Raw genomic sequence first — 22,479 nt, 5'->3', positions numbered from 1 at the left:
CTCCTCCTGCAGGAAAGCCTCTGTCTGAAAACACCCTGAACAAATGGGGGCACCATCCTGTTCAAGTTAGATGGAAAAATGTCCTATACAGGCAGTCCCCAAGTTTTGAACATTCAAGTTACAAACAGCCCATGCTTAGAAACAAATTGCCATACAGACTATTAATTTTTAAAAAATTACTGTGGCAAATGATCATCACGATAGAGAGAGGAAGCAAGAGGGGAGAGGAGGAAGCCTCCAAAGCAGGTCTTCCTGCCCTGCACATCCAGAGAGGGAAATCTCCAGCATTTCCTTGCTGCAGAGAGGAGGCACTGGTGAATTTAGGCAGAGTGCAGGCTACAGATATTCTCAGTTTGTCTACTTTCGCTGGACTCCTGCACCCCTAATCTCCATGAATGTGGAGGACCAGCTATACGTGATCTGACTTACGTACAAATTCAACTTAAAGATGGATTTCCACTTTCTCAAGAACAACTTTTTGTAACCAGAGTGCTGGGAGATGGGAGATGTTTCTCTGTCTAATAAAGTATAGGATTGCACCCAAAGTTCCTCATAGGCCTCTATATCTTTATGGCTCCATCCATAGATTTTCAGTGCTAGGTTGTTTTACACAACCTGCTTATTCAAGGAAAATGTTGTGTTTTGTTTTTTAAGATGGTTGTTCTTTTGTCTTGTCTATCTGATAACCTGCTGTAATGGAACTTTCATGTATCTTTGCTTGAAAATCTTGTCTGCCCTGGGTAAGTAAAGGAGAGAGGACGAAGAGGTGTATAATAGGTCAAGAGAAACGCAGAAGTTACTCACTGCAAGAGTAATTCTCCAGAGGCTGCCCTCTGAGCCCTGATGGTGATAGTGGCTGAAACAAATGTGCTTTTGCTGAAAACAGAACACTGAGGCCTGGCAACATAGGAAACCTCAGTCTGTCTGATACTGGTTTTTACAAACAGGACTAGGAACATATTTTCCATTCTTTGGTCAGTGTTTTCCAAATGTTAACGTCTTGAAAGCACTTGAAGCACGAGTAAATGACTGTAGGTAGAACCATGGCTCCTTAATCTCTTGAGTTTTCCTTTAACATTTATTTTACTCAAGAAAAGACAGGAATCAAGAATGTTGGTGGCTGATTTCCACAACAGCCCTCTACCCTTCCACATCAGCGGGTGTAAAACACTGCCATTTTGATCTTTTCAGGCATTTAAGCTCTCTTTTTCACAGATGGAAATGATTGCCTTAAGCATAATGTGAAATGATTTTCCTCTATAATAAGAGGAGAGTGGGGGGTTTTCATATGAAGGTGGAGGTACCTTAGCAGAATTGTGTGGGCAAACCTACAGACCGCCTAGTTCCAGCTGGCCTCTGCAGGAGCTGCATGTTTTGCTTCAGCGATTTGAACGGGGCTGGGGGAGGGAGTCACAAATAGTACATCCAGTTACCTGTGAAAGCGCTTGCTTCCCCCACCCCGTGTGACCTCCCCTTTGTTGATGGAAGGGGTGGGCTTAGCTGTGGGAGGAAAGCTTGCAGGGAGAGGAGGGGTGGAAATCCAGTAAAATGGCAATCTGTGGGAGCAGAGTGGGTGGAGAAGGAATGCAGTGAACTAGTCTTGGACTCAGATTAGGGAGCGATTATTAATGAGCCGCTGTGCAGTCCCTGAATGCATTTCAAACCAATAGAACAGCAGCAACCCGGTGATGTTATCGGCAAAAGTGGCCACCCTCCCCACAAGCAGCTGCTTTGTTCCATGGAGGGGTTGACTGTGGACTTGGTGTGAGGGTCCCCTTTGCTGTCACCTCGGAGCCAGGGCCCCCAGTGCCACCCCATGCTGTGAGTCTCTTGGCGGAGGCTGCAAGAAGCCAGAGCGGTCATAGGAGGCCGCAGGAGGCACCCCCGCTCAGGGGCATTACGAACTTAGCTGCGTGTAAAGAGGTTTCCTTCCTAAAGATAGTGTTGACAGCCAAGAGGAAGAAGTGTGCAAGTGCGTGGGGTGTTTGTGGGCAGGAAACTTTGCCGTCTTGCCCTCCTGTGGACTGGCAGTACAAAGGTATCACGAAAATGACTGGCAGCTCTCGCAGAGGTGGAGGGAAGGCTGATGCAGACTGCGAAGCTTGAAAGGCACAGTGGGAGTATGAGAGACGTAGAGGGGAAATTGGAGGGGGGTGGAGGAAGGAGGCTCTGCTTTTATGTCAGAACGAGGTAGGGCTAGGGGAGAGGGAGGAGAGGAAAAAGAGGGTCTGTGCTCGCCCACACCACTGCCAAGCAGGGTTGAAAGAGAGCAAGGGCGTGGGATTGCTTTCTTGCGCTGAAGATCAAAGGAACAGAAGCAATGCAATCTGGTGCTCGTGTAGGAGCCGTGTCGGTGGAAGGGAAGAAATGCGCCAGTGGGATTGGGAACATCTGCTCTAAGAAAGCACTTTAAGAACAGCCAAGTTGGAAAGAAGCACCGTGTGTGTGTGTGTGTGTGTGTGTGTGTGTTGACAGCCGACTGAGCAGCAGCGGGGTGAAAGGAATGCTTGCTTAGCATTGCTTGCCTATATATCCTGCTGTCCAGTGAAGGATTGTGGTTAGAGTGTTGGGCTTGATACTTGGCGAATCCCCGGATCTAGTCCCCACTCAGCTATGAAGCCCACTGGGTGACTGGCCAGTTGCTCCCTCTCAGCCTAGCCTACCACACAAGGTGGTGGTGGTGAGGACAAATAGGGCTACGTTAAGCTGCCTTGGGCAGAAAATAAATGCAATATAATGATAATCGAGCTTACAGTTAGACCTCCAGCATTTGCCTTCCTGAGTGTTAAGCCAAGGTGTTTGCTTCAAGACACCAAGATGGCGTAATGCCAGGAGAAGGAACATACAGCCATTCCGTAACTTCTTCCCTGGACACTGTAGCAGAATCCACTTAGCTTCCATACAGTTCCACCTCTGCAGGCTTTGTGAGGGCTGGAAGCCAGGGAGAACTTCACATTGACTAAATATGGTTTGTACGTTGCTCCTGCTGAATAACTTTTCCATCATGGTTTGTTCAACTCCAGCAGTTTTGCACTTGCTTTTTACCCTTTTTCCTAAGTGGCTGCTGCTTGGACAGTTTAATGGAGCAGCATGTTATGTGATGTATTTGGGGCAGAAGAAATGCAGAAACTGACAAGCCAAGGTGGTGAAGACCAATGACTGGCTGGAATGGTTTAGCTGAATGGAGGCGGGGGAGCTTTGTGTATTCCACATTCTAGAGCAATCCATATACAATTGTGGGCTTTGAGGCTATGAAAAATCTCACCCTAATTCTCTTTTTAATGCATTTCCCCTCCTTATCACACAATTTTGATATAAGGCTTTCAGAGTAAAGTTCTGCTGCAGATAGTTTAAAGTTCCAACTAGAAACTTTTAGTCAAGGAAATTACTTGCTTTTTTATTTCTTTGCCCTTGACACCATTTATTTCTTGGCCCTCCACCTAGAGTTGCTGGGTCACAGCACCACAGTTAATAGCAGAATCACAAATTGAATTAAGTGACAGTACAACTGAATACATCCCCATTTCTGTGCTAATCTTAAAGGTGCAGCAGCCCTGTCAGGGATTAGTTCTAGCACAGTCTTCCATTTTGTTTTTCCCCAAGCATCACTTCCCCTTGACAGTGTACATACAAGTATCCCCCCCCCCCCCCGTCCCTTGATGTTGCCACATTTTGTTGCATTACATCCTGGCATTGAAATAGATTTAATTTCCTTTGTCACCACTTGATGTACCCAGGATACTCAACGCAGTGAGGCCGCAACATAGTTTAATGTTGTTAAACTATGGCACAAAAGTTAAATAAACAAGAACAAATGGGCCTAAGTACCTCCCCGCAACCCCAAGTCAGTACTCAGTAGAAACACATTTAGTAGCAATTGTCACTGTGAGTTTTCTTGGATAATATTTGCCCATTCTTCTTGACAGAACCACTGCAATTCCATCAGGTTGAATGGGACTGTGATCGAGTCCTACTACAGATTTTCAATAGGACTGGGCCATTCAAAGATATTTAGGTGTCTTAACCACTTCAGGATTACTCTGACCACTTGTTTAGGGCCATCATCCTGATGGAAAGTGAACCTTCCCCCCGCCCCACATCCTTTGCAGACTGAAATAGGTTTTCCTCTAGAATTGTCCTTTATTCACTCCCATCCATCTTGCCCTCAATCCTGTCTAGAAAAGCATCCCCACAACATACACTGCCACCATCTTGCTTCACCATGGAGATGGTGTTATCAGGGCAATGGCCACAAATAGCCATTTGTGCAAGGCCAGAACATTCAATTTATGAATTTCATTTTTAGCTCATATTTCTAAGAAGGTCAGAGTGATGTATATGGTTCACCGATAGGGACTGAATGGCCAAAGAGCATCCAAAAAATTTCTTAGCTAAGCAATGGGGTTGAACTCCTGGGAGGGGTAAATGCAGTGTACAGAACAAAACAAATGGTCTCCCTTCAGTGAACGTTTTGAGAATATAGAAAGCTGAGTCCCATTAGACCAGACAACCCTTTTCCACATGTTTGTTGTGGCACCCTCATGGCTTCTTGCAAATTTCAAATGGGTTTTGATATGGGTTTGTTTCAGCCATGGCTTTCTTCTGTACCATTTGTCCATGAAGCACAGCTCTGTGGAGCATCCGGGCAGTAGTTGTCCTTTGGGTGATTTCTTTGATCTCAACTTCAGATTTCTCCAGCTCCGTCAGAGTTACTGTTGGTCTTTTGATTGCTTTTCTATCTAATGGCCTCCTCACCCAGTCACTGGGGGTTGGTGGACAGCATTCTTTAGGCAGAGTCTCAGCTGAATCACCTTCCTTCCATTTTGTAATAATGGATATAAAAGTGCTCATGGGGATGTTCACATTTGGAATTTTTTTAAAATACTGAAATCCTGATTAGTTCTGCTGCCCAACTTTGTCCCAGAGTAGTTTTGATAGCTCCTTGGTGCCATCAGATAATGATGCTGTTTTTTTATACATTGTATGCACACCAACAAATTCTGGGCCTTCCAGTAATAGAGGTTCTGGGATCCTGTTTCTGGATGCATGACTTATTCTGCAAGTGTTGTTTAAATTGCCATGCATCCAGGCTCTCTTCCCTTTAATCTTCCTACCTCTCACAACCTCTTTCCAGTTGTATAGAGCTGCTCCTTTCCATAAGTATTTTAATCCCATTCCGACTTTATTCACAAAAGGTGGTGTGGGCATAGCCTGGTAGTTCTGTTCCCAGCTGGGAACATTCTGTATCTTCACATCATCTCTACCAATTGTCAGCAGCTCCATTACCAGAAGCTCAATACCACATAGCTTGCTAGTCTGTCTGATTCAATCACTTGAGATTAATGTTTGATTTTGATTCTAAGAAGCGGGTATATGCAACTCAGTACAGCTGTGTGCAGGCCTGTTGTTGCAAAGGCCCTTCTTTAGGTTCAGGAGCTTAGAAAAGTTTGGTTTGCTTTTGGTTATGTTCACTGCTTTTTTAGCTTCTTTGTGTGTCCAGCCACTATTTCTCCTGTACTGTATAGCACATAGTTCATCCATTCCAGTCTTTCTCCTAAGAGATTAGAACAACATACACAAGGATTATCCTATCTAATTTTAACTTTGCAACAATTCTCAGACATCAGCTAGGAGGAGACATTTGTTGATTTACAATTTAATCTAATGGGCTTCATGGTTGGACATTTGAACTACTGGTATACTACCATATCTTCTCTCCTGAAAATCATTTATATTTTGTGAAACTGACCTTTTAGGCTGACTGCATATCTAAATCGAGCCTTCTTAAATTGTCCTTATAGTAATCAAGATTTTGCAGGCAACTATACCTGGAAAAGTGAGAAACAGGCCAAGTGTAATTATTTATTATTCATTTCCAATTTGCTTTCCCTGACCGTTCCAAGCCACATTTTGGAGTGCATTAGCCCTCAGAAATGGCTTTTCAGTGCTGTTTATTTGGCATTCAGATAATGAAATAATGATATGTTCTATGTTATGTAGTTATCCTTTGATTTTGTTGTACCTTTTGGTGCTTACATCATCAAATAAAAAGCATGGCTATTTTTGAAAATTGTTCAGTGATTAGGATATGTACTTTCCTACATTATATTAGTTCTAATGTCTTAACTTGCAAAAGGAAGAACTTTGGAATATTCAGCACTGTAACTACCACTAGAACCACCTGCTCAAAGCAAGATTTTTTTGTCATTAAGAAAACCTATTCTTGCTCTATAACTGCTTAAATTCAGAACTTAATTTCTTGAAAAAATAAATCTTTTTTCTCCCCTTTAGCTGTGCTGATTATGTAAATCATGAAAAAAACCAGCCCTATAAATTCAAAAATCCTGATAGTTACAGTTCCTTTTTTCCCTCTTGCATGTTCACAGGATGGATTTCCTGATTTTCAAGATGCAGTCCAGAGTTTTTATCAGCAGGATTCAGCCAAACTACAACAGGCTTTGTCCAAAGGGAAATGTGAAGATCTGGCCGCACTTGGCTTACAAGTAAGTAACATCAGTAGACTTTGTCCCGTTAGTACATAGAAAATGACACTTCTATATTTAAAGAACATTCTCTTCCAGTCCTGCAATTTAAGAGCTTCTTGTGACCTGGCTGTGATAGTATCACTTTTAATGTAGGTGTATGACTCATTAAAATGATTATTAACGGGGGTGGGGGAAGACTGCAGCTTTCCCTTTACTCACAGTAGAAAAATGGAGACTTTAACTGTGAAGAAAATAATTTAATATAGTGACTGGAGGAAGTGGAATTTTTCAGTGGCAGATCTCTCTTGTCACATTACATTTGCAAAGTATGGAGGAGAGAAAATAGAAAGTATTAGAGTTCTGCCTTCATCAGAGAAAGCAAGAGAAGCTTTTTTAAAAAAATTGTGGAATCAGTATGGTGTTTGGCATTTCACTGAGACTTAGTAAATGATGAATGAAGTACTGCTTAATTTTCATGTAAAGAACCCCAAAGTTTTAATAATTGCTTTTTTAAAAATTAGATTTGGATCTGGTACATTTCGTTTTGGACTAATTTTATAGAAATAGTATTAGCAGCACCAACCATTTCTTTAAACTAGACTCAAGCATTCAGATACTATTAGATTCAAACCTCCAAAACTCTTGTTTTGTTTCATAGTGCCTTTTCTCATGTTATGAAATGAACAACGGTCCAGAATTCTCCTTGCCTCCTTCCCACTTGCTTGCCATGGTGAATGTTCTGTTTTGCTGCTCTAGCAATATGCTAGAGAAGAAGGCTAGGATGTGCCACTAAGGTGCTTGGTGGACAAGGCACGGAGAGCACCTTGCCTCAGTGGGAGAGAAATTCTGGAGTCGACTGCTTAGTGCCTGAGCCACTTGCTGTTCCCGCTCTTGCAGATCAAATGTGGAGATGGGGAAAGCGTATGATGATCCTACCAGCCTCCATAGTTGGATATGCCTGAACTTGTGTGGAGGCACAGTGTAAAGTAAGGGACAAGCAGTTTAGTCCTGTGCGTAGCTACTCAGAAACCCTGCTCTGTTCAATGGGACTTACTCAGAGTTTCAACTATTAGATGGAATTGAAAATAGCAGCAGCAGTGGCGGCAGCAACAACAACATCATACACAGAATTGCGCCACAAGGCTTAGAGTGGCACAGAATTGCATTGAAGGGGAAGAGAAGCATTGTGGCTTGGGTACCAAACCTGCTAGAAAGGAGCCCTTTACTGTCTTGAATGCAGGATAGACTGTTTGAACTGTAAAAAAGCTAATACTTTTTCACAATAAACAGCTATATGAAAATAGGAAGTTTTCTTACATGGAGGTAGATAATTATTCATATTACTAGGTGCATCTAGCACAGCATTCTTAAGCTTGACCGGCATTGTCTGTCTTGACTATCTTCCCGGGGTCTCAGGAAGAGGTCTTTCAGTCCATCTACCTCCGCGTCTTTGGACCAGTTCAGGTGTAACCGCCCAGTCAACCATGGTTTATTAATGCAAGAAATGGTATTGTGCTCACATCCTTCTTCTCTTTCTTCAAGCACCAGCAATGCAGAGCTGCTCGGCTTTGTTAAACTGTATGTTCTCATTGCATCTGAATGAGAAAACTAATCTCAGACTGAAAAAACCACGAAGTCTTAACTCTGGCATGACAGCAGGGGTGGAGGCCATGTGTGGGCATAATGCTAGTTCTGCATTATTAAACCATGGTGTATTAAACTGAAATTGTGCTTTAACTGTAAAGATTACCTTATATATGCAAAGCAAGCACTCCAGCCTATAGGGCTCGTTTGGATTTGAGTGGCATATGCAAAGTTGGAGTCAGACAATAATGCTGTCCTTCAGATGCTGCCACATATGCATTGTGCACATTCCAAACTAAATTTGATTTGTTAGGTACTCTTTGAAGCCCTTTAGGGTTGAAGACTGGGATGTAAAATACAAAATAAATGGGTTGCATGTTGTCAGAAAAGGTATAATTTGGAATATATCTTTCTGTGCAGAAGAACCATGACAAATGCTTTTTGCTGCCTGCAATTTGGGAGGTCATCTTGACCTAATGTGGGCGTTACCTCATAGGCAATGTTGTTGCAGCTTTACCTTCATGCAGCGTAGGCGACTGGGAATCTTAAATTTGAGAGGGGGTGGGTGTTCATCCAGTAGAACAAATAAGCTCTGTGAAAGCTCACTTTACAGCATGTGTTTAAAGCTCTTCCATTGCTGCCCTTACTAGTCCTGGGATCCACCCTTTGTCACTGTGCAATTTAAAGTGGGCAGAATCTTGGAGAAAGAAAGCTGGATATACAAACTGACATGGCAATGAGGGTCGTTTCACACATACGGCAAAAGAACGGGAACTGGAATTGCAGGGTAGTCTAATCCTGATTTCCCACCTGGGTTGCCTGTTTGATGCAGGAATTTACAACAGTGTTGGTTATTTTCATGCATTATATTATGAGGCCAATCTAATTTTGTTTATAGGGCTGAGCAAGGGTTAAAAACCCGCGCTGGAGCTGGAGGGGATAGGAAGGTTTTGCTTTTGCTTTGTAAAGGCTATTGCCTCCATTTTTGGCATTTAGGTGGTCCTGAGGAACAGGAAATTTACCTCCAACCCGAACAGTTTTCTAGCCAAACTTCTTCACATACTGTATGTCTCATTTAAACAGGGAAAAATCACTCTCTCCCCCACATGCTTTTCTTTCTCAAATGATGATCTATCACAGTAATTAAAAATATCACATTCAGAGTTTAAAATTCTTTTTGGCATTAATAATTTATTCTGTCCCCTAGCAGGTTGCTAACCTGTTTTAATTATCTTTTTCTTTTGTAGTATATAAGACCTTGTTTGTTTTATGAGGCAAATTTTGCACACTATTATTCCCCAAATATACTGTCAACCTACACCTTTCAGAATAGCAGATTGGGAGGATTGTTTTGTTCTTTAAACCCTGGATATTGCAATTTCCAAAAATAAAGCTTGAGTGAAATCTTGGCATAATTTTTTACAGGTTTTTTTTTGGGTGGGGGGAGCAGATGTTCATGTTGCTCTTGAAATATGTTAGTGTGTATATATATTTCAAAGTGTTTTAATTCAACAAACTCTATTGCTTTAGGAATGCTATCAATTGTATTATTCATATGTAGTAAACCCCTCCTTTAATAACTGCTTGGAGCATTCTGATGAGTTTTTCACATTGAATTAAATTGATTATTTAGCATGTCTCTGCTTTATTTGGTCTGGAAATATTCACGCTGTTTGAAAGGAAAATTGTTTATTGGTAAAGTCATTCTGAATATATCCTTGTGTAAGCCAAGGAAGCTTAAAAGCCGGGCTCTAGAGAGCAAGTTCTGTTGTGGTTTGTGACTATCCCAAGTGCCAGCCAATCCATGCTATGCAAAAACACTGCTGTGAATGGAGGCCGGGGTTCGGGGTGGCTTCATAATTGACAAAAGGGCCATTCAGTCAGTGCTGTGAGGATGTGTCCACAACCAGTTTAGCCCCGATTCCAATTTTAATGGAAAGGCTGTACACGTGTGTAAACCAAGAGTACCCAGGTTCTTCATTGAGGCTTTGTATTGATTCAAATTAAGAGTGATAATCCACCAAGCTGTTATCCTGCCACACACACACATACATGTTTTTAAATTATTACTTAATTTTGTTTTTATTTTATAGCAGTAGAGCAAGCAAAGATGTAGCAACATAAAGGCAAACTAAAATAGAACAAAGAATTGTTAGAGGCAGGCAGGGAGGGGAATGGGATGTACCATTAATTTGATTTTGTCTACTGTGCAAGATGATTAGAAGAGCAATGCGCTGCATGTGGGGAATTGTACGTCTGTGCCCATATCATGGTAGGATCACTTCCTGCTGAGGTTTAAACTTAAGGCAGCTTTTCTCCCCCCACCCCAGAGTAGGGTTGGATAATCTATTGTGATGGTCTGTGCTCAGAAGCTAATGGATTCTGCTGGATTCCAGAGAGCTCTGTGAAATGCATTGGCTGGCACTTCTGTTGAAACCTTGGTCACTCTGTGGAATGAAGAGATGACTCAGCCAGTTGCCACAATCATTGTCTTCCGTGGAAACCCTTTGGCTCCTTGAAGTACACCTGAGCTGCTGGCACTGAAGCAGGTTGGGAGGTAGCTAGGAAAAAATGGAGCAAATTCTTGAGCTAAGTCTGACTGAGCCTACCCTATGGTGGTGACGGCAGAGCAGTAGTTCCGATGAGCGTGGTCTCCACACAAAGTTGTCCAGTGGAACCTTTCTGAATAGTTTCAGGGTCTTTTGCAATCTGACCTAGGAGGAGTGGTAGAACTCTCCATAGTATGTTGTGATACCTTTGAGGAGTGGGGGATGTTACTGTTTAGAGACTACAATCCATGCAGATCAATCAGTAAAGGTATCCAGGGTCCTGTCTGGCCCTATTTTGTTGGATGACTTCCAGTATTTAGAGACTTTGCATGGTATTCAACATGACAACAGGGTTGCTAACTAGGACCGGGCATTACTAACATAATACACCAGCATTTTGTCATATTCAATGACCTGCAGTCTATTTCTGCAGTCCTGACTCTTAACAGTGCTGGTTTGACCTTCAAGATCCTTCATGGCTTATGATCATCTCTTTCCACATGTACCTACTTGGACTTTGAGATGATCACCTGAGGCCCTTTTTCAGGTGCCCCCACCCAGTAGGAGACTGAATCAGCTATAAATGAAAGAGCCATTTCTGCATTGGTGCATTGTGGTTGCTGCGTGCCCTCTCCAGGGAAATTTCTCTGGCACCTGCATTAATGTTCTTTTAGTGTCAGGTAAAAGACCTTACTTATGCAAGCTGTGTAAATCTTGCTGTAGCTTTCAAAGTAGCTTCAGCCATTATGTTTTATTCTCTGTCCATTTTATCATAATGTGGAGGGTTTTTAAAATACGGACATCACATTTTTCTGTGTTGCTTGTTGTATTTTTTTATTCTATAAGAAGCCCTGGTAATTTTGTTCAAGGGCACTCTTTAAAAATTGAAAATAACTACATGTCTGTTGCATTTAGAAATGATATCTTATTCTAGCAGCATTTATTATTCTAACATTTAAAAAGGTTATTTGAGAATAGTTAAACTTGCTCATTCTTAATGTTTGCCAAGACACTGATTTCTCTTTGGCCCGAGTTCATTAGTAGCGTTTTTGCCTTCACTACTAGTCGTCCGTTTCCTTCCTCATTGGTTTGGTCATCTGCACTTTCTAATATGTCTTGTCAGGGTCATGCCGTTTCTGTGTCTCATACTGCACTTAGCATTTTGCTGGTGCAAAATAACTTATGTAGTAGTAATAATATAGCTTCAGCTCTTGGGTTATATCAAAAGGAAAAGAAGATGAAAACAGACTAGGACATGTGGTTAAATCTGTGTTTGCTTTAATTTCAGCCTGAAAGGATGATGGCCAAGCAGATGGAGTTCCTTTGCAACCAAGCTGGTTTGGAGAGACGCCTTTCCACAGGTCTTTACAGGCAAAGCTCAGAAGAACACAGTCCTAATGGCTTGATGTCAGATCATGGTGATGGCCAAGGTATCGTAATTTCCAGGCATGTAGTTGCCATCACACATCTGTTCTGCAGTTCTTAATAGGTATAAAGTTGATGTAGTAGTGGCCCTTTCTAAATCATAACAAAATGAAATTTGCTATGGCAACAGATTTCATAGAGGGAGAATATCACAGCAACAGAAGAGAGGTGTTTGTAGGCTGTGTAGGTATTTCACTGTGAGAAATAAGTCCTTTGAGAAGTAGAATGTGGTCTGATTTTAAAATACATGTTAAGTGATGTGGAACTGCCTCTTCTGTGGAGGTCATTACTTTGCTTGGAGACTCTCTCTTTCCACCCATGTGATTCAGGTGGTTTGCTGGCATTGAATTATGCCCACACTGGCTGCTGGATCAAGTCACCATCACAGGTGTGTCTGGAAACCAGTGAAGCCACCCAGACAACATTGCTGAAGACCAACTTTATGTAGTGTCCTTAGAAACAAGGGAACAGAACTTCTTGTGGCTCTGAGGCTGCTTAAATCAGGCCTGCCTCCCTTGCACATACAGGGATTGTGTCTGTTTTAACATGAATATGACTTACATCACCAAAGGAATATCTGTATTTTCCAGGCGAAAGGCCCTTAAATCTACGCATGGCAGGTCTACCAAATAGACACATGCCACACATTTCATTGGAAGGAGAGCCTCATGTAGTGAAACCCCTCTGCAGTGACTTGAGCCGGCTGTATGCCAGCACTGAGGCAAAGTCACAGCCTACAGGTAAGGATGTGTCCTTCCTTGGATAATTGTGCACAGTCCTGTGAAAGAAGCTCATGCAAGGCAGCCACCTGTCAGCTCTTGCATCAACAACCCCAGCAGGGCAGCGGGGCCATGTGTGAGAGCGAGCCTTCCTCTGGTTTTTCATGGGCAACTGCCTGGCTGTTGCGTGAACAGAATGCTGAACTAGATGGACCTTGATCCAGCACAGCACTTCTTAAATTCCCATTTGCATCACCCAGCCAACCTGCAAGACCAGGGCTTCGGTGCATAATTGCTGTAATTGTGGAGAAGTAGTTCAAAGCCTTGAATCGTGGGTTGGGCAACATGTAGGCCAAACTAGCTGGAGGTCCACAACTCTCATTAGCCCTAGAAAGCATGGACAGTGGAAGTTGTGGACCATAAATGGTCCACATCTGCATTAAATCCAAGGACTTCTTGTGCAATAAATTGCAATTAAGCAAGCCTTTTATGTGAATTCAGTAAACAATGTGCCTGAGTGCTTGGCTGGCTACTACAGCGGAACATCTCATGAGTCCCCCTTGTGAGATGGTTCTGTATATAGAAATGGTTCAGTAGCATATGCTGGTAGACTCCCCAGGACTGCAAAAAAAAAAAAAATTCTAATGTACGAAAATAAATCTGCACAGTGCAACAACCCTGCCACTTTTTAAATGTTAGGCCCTGTGTTCTGCCATAGTTTATGTGGATGTGATAAAGTGACATTTAACGGTGAAAAGCTTGATGCAGCATGTTGAATTACTTTTAATGGGGAAGGAAAAGAGTTCTACTTTTGAGAATCATGTTTTTGCCATTTGGTTCAAATGATGTTTTGAAATTTGCCATCAGGCAGGTACAGGTGGACCCAATTTTTAACTAGTCAGTAACATGAAATCTAAATAACTTAAATCAATTTGAAGGTCTGAGGCATGCCTCTCAGTCTTCAAAAAGCTGGAACTCTTGGCCTGCAAAATGTAGTATCCCTACTCTGAGTGTGTCATAGCCTTCATGACTGCAAAGTATGTTTAAGCTAAACAGTTGTCTAGCTGTAGTTATGATGCATGATCCAGAGGTCTACTCTGTAATATGCATAGCATAGTTGTTTTGCTGAGCTGATTGCTTTTAAGTAAAATGATCATGTATGTATAGGATTTTGTAGGCTCTTTCCACTGACTCCAGTTGCTGGTAAAGAAGCCCTGAGCTGTTAAAAATAATCTGGGTTTTATGTTTGTTTGTTTGTGTTTTTTTTCCAGAAGGTCTTGGTATCCTAAAAGATTTCCCTCACTCTGCTTTCAATAGCCTCGAAAGGAAGGTTATAAAGACAGAGCCAGAAGATACGAGATAGCCATACTGCAGTTGAAAATAAGTTATTTAAGAAAGTTTTGAATGAGAAACAAAACCAGCCTTAATAACCAGTGTTGCCTCATTGAAATAAGAGATTTTATAGCCAAAGCCTAAGAAATGGAACCGTCATATTGAAGAACTGACATACAAAAAGTCCTTTTGGAAACTGAAACTGTAATGAGAAATGGGTGCAAACATTATGAAACATGGCTTCATAATATGGGAAGGGTTCACAAACTAATACTGTGGGTCCTTGTTATTTAAGAATGTATTATGTATTTGTATAACTTGAAAGAAAAACCTTAGGTGTCAGAATGTGCGTTAAGTCCAGTAGATGTGACTGCGATAATTTTTACTTGAAGATTCAGCATCTACTTTAAATGTAGACAGGACAGGAGTCTGATTTTTTAAAATCCTCCTTTTGGGGCAGGGGGCAGAACACAGTGTGGGGTGGGGGGGGGGAATCGAGTGTAACTCACTTTAACAGCAGGTTTGTAATGTTTATTTTTTAGAAGCAAAAAATAAGCAATTACATAAAATGTTATAGGAACATAGCATTTTGAATGAGCTGACTGTATTATAACAGGCATTTTAATGCTTAACGGTGATAACATTCTCAAAGATTTCATGATGTATAATGTATTTATTTACATTGTAATGTCTATTATCTAGGGATTGGTGGGAGAGAAAGAAACATTCTGACATCAGACTTTCTGATTAAGACTGTCAGGGCAGTTCCTGCCGAAATTGTGACATTTGGAACTTTCCTTAGAATCTTTCATTTTTTAGGTTGGAATGCCTCAGATAACAGAAGAGGGAGAAAAGCAATGCCAGACAGTTATGTGCTCTAGAACAACCAATACAATGACAAAGACTTGGCAAAGAAATGAGAGGATGACGATAGTACTGATCAGTGTGTAGAGAGCAGCGGCAATACTAATCCACTTGACTATTCGTATACCATATACTGCATCCTGTGTACTGATGCACTTCCTTTTGTATGTATGAACAGTTGTACTCATTATTTGATAGAGGGTTCCTTCTCTGTGAATGGTTGATTCTTAAGGGTGCCCATTTTGTCTGTAATATAAAAACTGGCTTGCAAGAGACATCTTGGTGTTTACCTTTGGGATCTCTCACGGTGGTGTCTGCATGTTAATACATAATATCATTGTGACATGTGGGTTTGCCTACATCCCCTCTCCTCAGCATCACTTAGGATTGTGGTCGCATTGCTGAGGTTCAACAGGGTTTCAACACCTTGAGTTCAGCCCCAGCCTGGTACCCTTCAAATGTTTGGGGCTACAGCTCCCATCATCCCCAGCCAGGATGGGGAATTGCTCTTCATAGCTGAAGATTTTGCTTTGTGTAATAGTGAGTACTGAGTCATTCCATGCACCATGCTGAAACCATCAGTGTAGTGTGAAGTAACATGTCCATCATATCAGCCTAAATCCATCGTAAAACATGTTTAATATCTGTTATCACTTGATTTGTGGAGCAAGGCTTCATAGCATAGGAACACCAGTGCACATGCTTTTAATATTATTGGGGGGGGGGAGTGCTTTTTTTTTTTTAAGGTGGGAAAATCTTGTTTGTGGAATTGAATTGATGAAGAAATTGTATTCAAATAAGTTGAACCTGCAGCTTAGTGGAACAAAACGAAGTGATGAATGTTTTGTGTGAATGGCTTGTACATTGTTTTGTGAACTACCAAAACAAGCACGGTTCCTAGTTTCCAGAGGATAGTGGCAGCACTGCTTACTTTCTGAGTGTTTTCACAAGATGGGATAATAATTACAGGGCACATCACTATCCAGCAGATAAAACATTTTGTTTTATAAAGGCCAATGTAATGTAGTGTAAATTTTAAATCTGTAGTACAATCTATTTTTTTATTTTCAGTTGTAAATGACCTGACTCATCTATGTTTAAGAATTGAGATACTTTTTTGTTTTGTTTTTACTGTCCAGCTAACCATTTCAGCCCCCAGAAGTAGGTGCGTTGTTTTATGTTTAATTTTTCCTTTAGATTGCAGGATGTCTTACACAGCCTTTTTTATTTCTAGTAAAGTAGGCCAAGGCAGCTAAAGACACTCTTAAATCCCTTGTCTGCTAGATGTACACTAATGTAGAAATAAGAACAGAAGGGCACATGGAAGAGTGCTCCACCCAGGTGGAGCTCCACCTCAGAAAGCAATTATTTGAAAGTATCCTTCCCTCACAATCTCCCTGCATGGGAGAAATTTATCTCTTAGATGTGAAAGCCTAGACTGCTCCTCGGTGTATTCATCTTTGCACAGGCAAGGAAATTTTGAAGTGAGGATACATACAACCCCCCACTTCCGTTTCCCTCACCTGCCATGCACAGCTGTGTTGGACTTTATCACACACTCTTCTGTATAACTGAAAAGGTACAAAAGCAGCCTTCCTCAGCCTGGAACCTTCCAGATACATTGGACTGCAATGCCCATCAGCCCTAACTAGCATGGCTCAGTGGTGATGAGAGTTGTAGTCGAAGACATCTAGAAGGCACAAGGTTGGACCATGGCTTTCAAGGAAACAGACCTTGCTAAGCTCACAGTTGCGAGAGTGTCGTCTTCTAGAATGCTAATACTTGAGAGAGCTCCTGATTGATGGCAGTATCTCAAATGTCTTATCTACAGGTTTTTGGGAAGAGGTTTTAAGGATGCCTAGCTGTTAGCCACAGCAAGGTTATTTTGACCAAAGTGTGATACTTGTTTGTCTGCATTTGTATTCTTGTTTGTCTGCATTTGTGTGCCTTGTTGGTCACAAAATAAAAGTCACCTTCACAAAGGAGTTTTTTCCTTGTTTTACTGTAAAATAAAAGGAAACAGCAGAACTAATTCTGTGACATAGAACCATGCAAACTTTTCACTAAGCAAGGCCAGTTTCATTTCGTCTAGTAGTCCTCTTATGAATGCCACTTTGAAAAATGATCCATTCACCAGTCAAGAATTCCCATATTAGAAAGCACATGTTCTCTACAATATTTCTTGCCCTGTGTTGCTTCTGAGAAAGGAATCATTTCCTAATAGCACTAACCCAGCAAAGGATAGGGAGAAACACTTTGAGCTTGATTCTAGGTTCATAAACACAGATTTACACATATAGCTAGTAGAAATGCCAAATTTGCTTGAATTAAAGAATTTCATTATACAAATAATTAAAGAATTAATTATAGAAAACCAAATTACTAGCAAAGCAATATTCCCTGTCTTGTTTCCTTCAGAATTGTGCTTGCAGACACTTGGCAAGACATAATCCATGCTTCTGATCACTCAGCCCAATGCAGTGGGCTCCTTGCAAGGAAGGGAGGGAGGGGTGTAAGTAAAGGCAGAAGAGATTGGCACTGAACTGTCAATCTGGAAATGACTGTTCACAGCGTTACCTTGCCAAGAGGTAAGTCCTCCTTGTCCTGGCAGTGGATCTCACTCGTGCACTGGAGCGAGTAGGAACACGGCAACAATATAGACTCTTTGTAGTTTCAGTGACTCACATACATGCGTTCTGCGCACACACAACACTTGGAACATCCCAGAGCTGAAGTGAATTTAGATGGAAGCCCCACCCTCTGCAGATGTTTTAGGTATGGCTCTTGCCTACCTCTGCTCCTTCATATCTGCCATACCAACTAGTAACACTTAGCACCATCTCCACCTCGTAGCATTACATAAATGAACTGTGTCCTTGTCCTCTAGAGACACTGTCAGAGTTCATTTTCCTTTCCTACTTTCTGAGTTTTCTTCCCCCTGTACACTCTGCTCCTTTGAGTACATGGCCTTCAAGGCTTTCATTAAAATAGGTGCCCAGTGCAATCCCCTTAATGGAACAGGACTCTTGCTGTCTTCCCTAGCACAGGAACAGAGGAGGGATTTCTGCCCTCACTGCCAGGCCTTCCTTTCACAGGGCAGAAGAAATAGCATGGCATGTCTTCCTGCCCACAGACACTCCAGTAGGTGGACGCAGCTGCCTTTCTTCACACCACTGTCTCCATCTGCAAGAAAGCTGCATCATCTCTCATCACAAAGAGCCCACCCATGGAAAGCATGCAAGGGGCCGTTGTCCGTTATTGGGCGTATCTGCCCCTGAGCTGCTGTCAGCCTTTGCCTCGACTTGAGAGCAACTGGCAGCCCAGATCAAACTGGACCCTTTGTGCTGGCAGGCAAGGCAATCGACCCCCCACCCCCAGTGCTCTGCTGATCCCTGCGCTCTGGGACCAGTGAACGAGAAGAGACCACCTGCCGAATGCAATGATTATTGGTAACATCCTTTCAAGGTACATGTTGACTACTGACATCTGGAAAAGCGGCAACTCACAGAGGGCCATAATTCCCCTAATGATGATCAGCATATCAGGTTGCTATCACAGGATGGTTCAGAGAATGTCCTTATTGATCCTTGCAGCTGCTACCCAGGTACAGCCAGATCCCTTCAATCTCCCAAGCTTCCAGCATCACAGTGATATGTCTTTGGATGACCGTTAACAGCCTTACTCTGATTTATCTCCATCTTAACCCTATGAAGACCAGCCTCTGCCACTACACCTCTCCTCTGCCTGACAGTATTGTGAATACGAATGCAAACAAAAAGCAAACACCCTTCAGCAACATCTCTCTGACTCCCCTTATTACATGGAACAACTGCAGGCATCTTCTAATCATGTTCCACCAACTCACATGGTATCCCAACTTCCTGATACAAACTGCTATGGTACACGTGCCTGGTTTCCTATGGCAGAGTTTCACCAGGAACCCAGATCAAGGGTGGAGGGTCTCTTTTGTGCATCTACAGATAAGTTGTGGGATAAAGTCCATAAAATAAGAACACCATTGAAAGATGGGAATGGGATTGATAAACCACTGCTAACTGGCAGAGTCAACAGTTCATTTGTTGTTCAATTGTCAACAGTTCAAACCGTTCATTTGAGTCAACAGCTAATTTGCATGGGACAAGTACTCCAACCAATTCATATGTTCCTTTCCCTCTTACAGACTGTCCTGATCACCAGCTTTCTCATCCAAGCAGCTTCAAAATTTTTCCTGCCTGCTTGGGAACCTATCGCCAGGAACACACAGCTTCTTTATATCATTGCTCAGGCAGTCCATCAGGTTCAGTGTAGCCCTCCCTTTTATTTTTTATTTTATTCATTGACAATATTTTTACCCTGTCCTTAATGTCTCGGGATGGCTTACAACATAATTAAACATAACAAGTGTCTCCTGCTTTACTTGCTGTACTCATGTTCTCTGATGTAGAATCACCATGCTTTTAATAATCAAAAGCTCAACAGTAAAAAGCTCAATTTCTTCTCCAAATATTTCAGTTCCACGAAAGGACAGAGATCTTCAGTTTTTAGTCAACCCACGGAGTGTCAACCACACATCCACCATATCTATTCACCATGCCCTCCATAATTTTCTCATCATCTCCATGCTCCGGGCAACAGACTTTCCCAGTCTGAAGGCTGCCCATGGCACTGGAGGCTTTACAAAATGCATGATGGTAGTGGCAACTCACCCGAGAATCAAGGGGATCATTGACTTTCTATACACAAGCAACTGGTTCTTTGTTGCTCCCTCCTCCCACTGGCCCTGGCCAACATCTCTGCAGCCATGTAATTTCTGGAATCTCGGCTGCAAGGTCAACCAGGAGAAGTCCTTATCAAGTCCTACTATCTTGACATCAGGGCCCAGCTTTTGGCAAAGTAGTCTCTACAATTTTGGAGTGACAACCCTGTCCTTTAAGTCTACTGCTTTGTCAAACATGGATATATGTGAGCCACAGAGAATACAGAGGACGACTGGTAACTTATCTGTAACTAGTTTTTTGAGTGGTCATCTGTGAACCCTCCCTCCTTCCTGCTTTGATGCCTCACCTTCTTTTATTTCTCTGTTGTGGTGGAATTGGAATGGTGGGGGCAGTTTCACAAAGGTGGGAAAGGATCTTACCTAAACTTTGTTCACTTCTAGAATTGTATAAATGGCAGTTCTGCAGAGGCACATAACCCATATGTGTGAGTTCACAGAGGACTATTGGAAGAACTACAGTTAAAGGAAAGCAACCAGTCCATACTGCCCAGTGGGATTTGTTGAAGTAAAGATGCATAGGATTGCCCTGCAATTTTGTTAGACACAATATACATAGTCTTTCTCAATAGTAAAGACATAATAAAGAAGTGGGGCTTAATTTAATATTCTACCCTTGTTTGTATGTTTGTTTTTCAATACATTTCCATCAAACACACACTTATATAAAATACTAGAGTGGCATAATTAAAATTGTTGGCTCCCTAGCACAGAGATAATCACATTTTCAATACTAATTGCTTGGTTTAGATAACATTCAACTAGCATTATATTTATTATCTACTGATAAAAGGTTCATTAAAATCCAGAAGGCTACACTCTACAACATGTATCCTTAAGAAGCTGCACAAATCCTGTTGGGATTTGCGGATGTTATGCATTCTGTGTAACATTACAAAGGATCATATTTATAGAAACCGGGAAAACATGCCATAGTCTGAGTTACAATGCACTAGAAGCACTAAATTCTTTAAAATATATATATTGTAATAGAAAAAAGAAAGAAAACACGTATTATGAACAAATACAACTTCATGCAACTAAGCAAACCCAAAGTACCAACTTTATCTAACATTCCCACAACATATCTTCCAGAACAGAGAGAGCGAGAGAGCATAGAAAAGGGTCACACATTATACATCCTGGTCAGATTCTAACAAAGAAATTCTTGTATAGCTTGCCAATGCCCAGATTGTATCTACCCTTCACAAAGTCAATAATAGACATTGGCATTTTTTCCTCTCTAAAACCAGATAGGGGAATTAAGTCCTCTGAGTGTTATTGAACCACAATTCCCATCATCCTTCACTAGTGGCTATACTGGCTAGAACCAATGGGAGATGCAGTCCAACAGCAGATGAGGGCCATATCCTGATCTTACATGAACAGATTCTGTTAATTTAGTCATCTCAGCAACTTTCTAAAGTTTACACAGACTCTTAAAAATAAATAAAAGCTTGATTCTTCCTAACACATTAAAGGAGATTTTATTGCCTAATAAACTTGAGTGATTTTTACAAACATTCTTTAAAGGTGCCTTTAACTGGATACTTCTTTCTTCCCTTTCTGTCCCTGCGTCACTCTCTCCTCCTCTCGCTTGTAAGTCTCTTGGATTCCTCAGTAAATGGGATCTCTCTGCTCCCTTTCTTTAGCCACCCTGCCCCAACATTTCCTGTTCCTTATTTCCTCCTCTTCAAGGATCACTACAGACTTGGTTTTCCATTCTTTGTGACACAGGAGCTGCTGCAGTGCTGCTTATTCTGTTGCCATGAAGGTATTTATTTAAAATTGATATACCGCCCCATTCCCACAGACTGGATGATGAAGAGAAGAGGCTCTGAAATCCCATTAACTCACACTCTATACTGCAATTTACACTGAAGCAAGCCTACAGTTTGGTCATACTTGGTCATTGTCACAAAATCACTAGTCAAAAAAGAGCCATATTGCAACTTGCTACTCTTTGTTGTTGTTAGTAGCGAAAGCGTGTCCGATCCATTGAGACCCCATGGACAACATTCCTCCAGGCCTTCCAGTCCTCCACCATCCCCCTGAGTCCACTTAAGCTCCCACCAACTGCTTCAGTGACTCCATCCAGCCACCTCATCCTCTGCCGTCCCTTCTTCTTTTGCCATCTATTGTTCCCAGCATTAGGCTCTTCTCCAGGGAGTCCTTCCTTCTCATTAGGTGGCCAAAGTATTTGAGTTTCATCTTCAGGATCTGGCCTTCTAAAGAGCAGTCAGGGTTGATCTCCTCTAGGACTGACCGGTTTGATCGCCTTGCGGTCCAAGGGACTCGCAGGAGTCTCCTCCAGCACCACAATTCAAAGGCCTCAATCCTTTGGCGCTCAGCCTTCCTTATGGTCCAGCTTTCACAGCCATACATTGCAACTGGGAAAACATAGCCTTGACTATACGCAATTTTGTTGGCAGGGTGATGTCTCTGCTTTTTAGTATGCTGCCTAGATTTGCCATAGCTTTCCTCCCCAGGAGCAAGCGTCTTTTAATTTCTTGGCTGCAGTCCCCGTGTGCACTGATCTTGGAGCCCAGGAAAATAGAATCTGTCACTACCTCCATTTCTTCCCCATCTATTTGCCAGGAAGTGAGAGGACCAGATGCCGTGATCTTAGTTTTCTTAATGTTGAGTTTCAAGCCAACTTTTGGGGTCTCCTCCTTCACCCGCATCAAGAGGCTCTTTAGTTCCTCTTCACTTTCTGCCATGAGAGTGGTATCGTCTGCGTATCTGAG

The 22,479-nt window shown here is 42.1% G+C and overlaps 1 protein-coding gene across 3 annotated transcripts in view; it reads left to right on the top strand.

The window, feature by feature from the left end:
- The window catches only part of NAB1 (NGFI-A binding protein 1), a 50,251-nt gene extending 35,701 nt beyond the window's left edge, over positions 1 to 14,550 (top strand). For 2 of the 3 annotated variants that reach the window (XM_044427086.1, XM_044427087.1), the window contains exons 5-8: positions 6,387 to 6,503; positions 11,907 to 12,048; positions 12,634 to 12,783; positions 14,034 to 14,550. In XM_044427086.1, the coding sequence (XP_044283021.1) occupies positions 6,387 to 6,503; positions 11,907 to 12,048; positions 12,634 to 12,783; positions 14,034 to 14,125 (501 nt within the window). In that variant the 3' untranslated portion in view covers positions 14,126 to 14,550. The remainder of the gene's footprint in view (positions 1 to 6,386; positions 6,504 to 11,906; positions 12,049 to 12,633; positions 12,784 to 14,033) is intronic. The other variant, XM_044427085.1, reaches the window with a different exon arrangement.
- The last annotated feature ends 7,929 nt before the right edge of the window (positions 14,551 to 22,479 follow it).

This window comes from Varanus komodoensis, unplaced genomic scaffold, assembly GCF_004798865.1.
Source record: "Varanus komodoensis strain SLA01 unplaced genomic scaffold, ASM479886v1 scaffold18_1, whole genome shotgun sequence".
NCBI lineage: Eukaryota > Metazoa > Chordata > Lepidosauria > Squamata > Varanidae > Varanus > Varanus komodoensis.
This window is presented reverse-complemented; position numbering and strand designations above follow the sequence as displayed.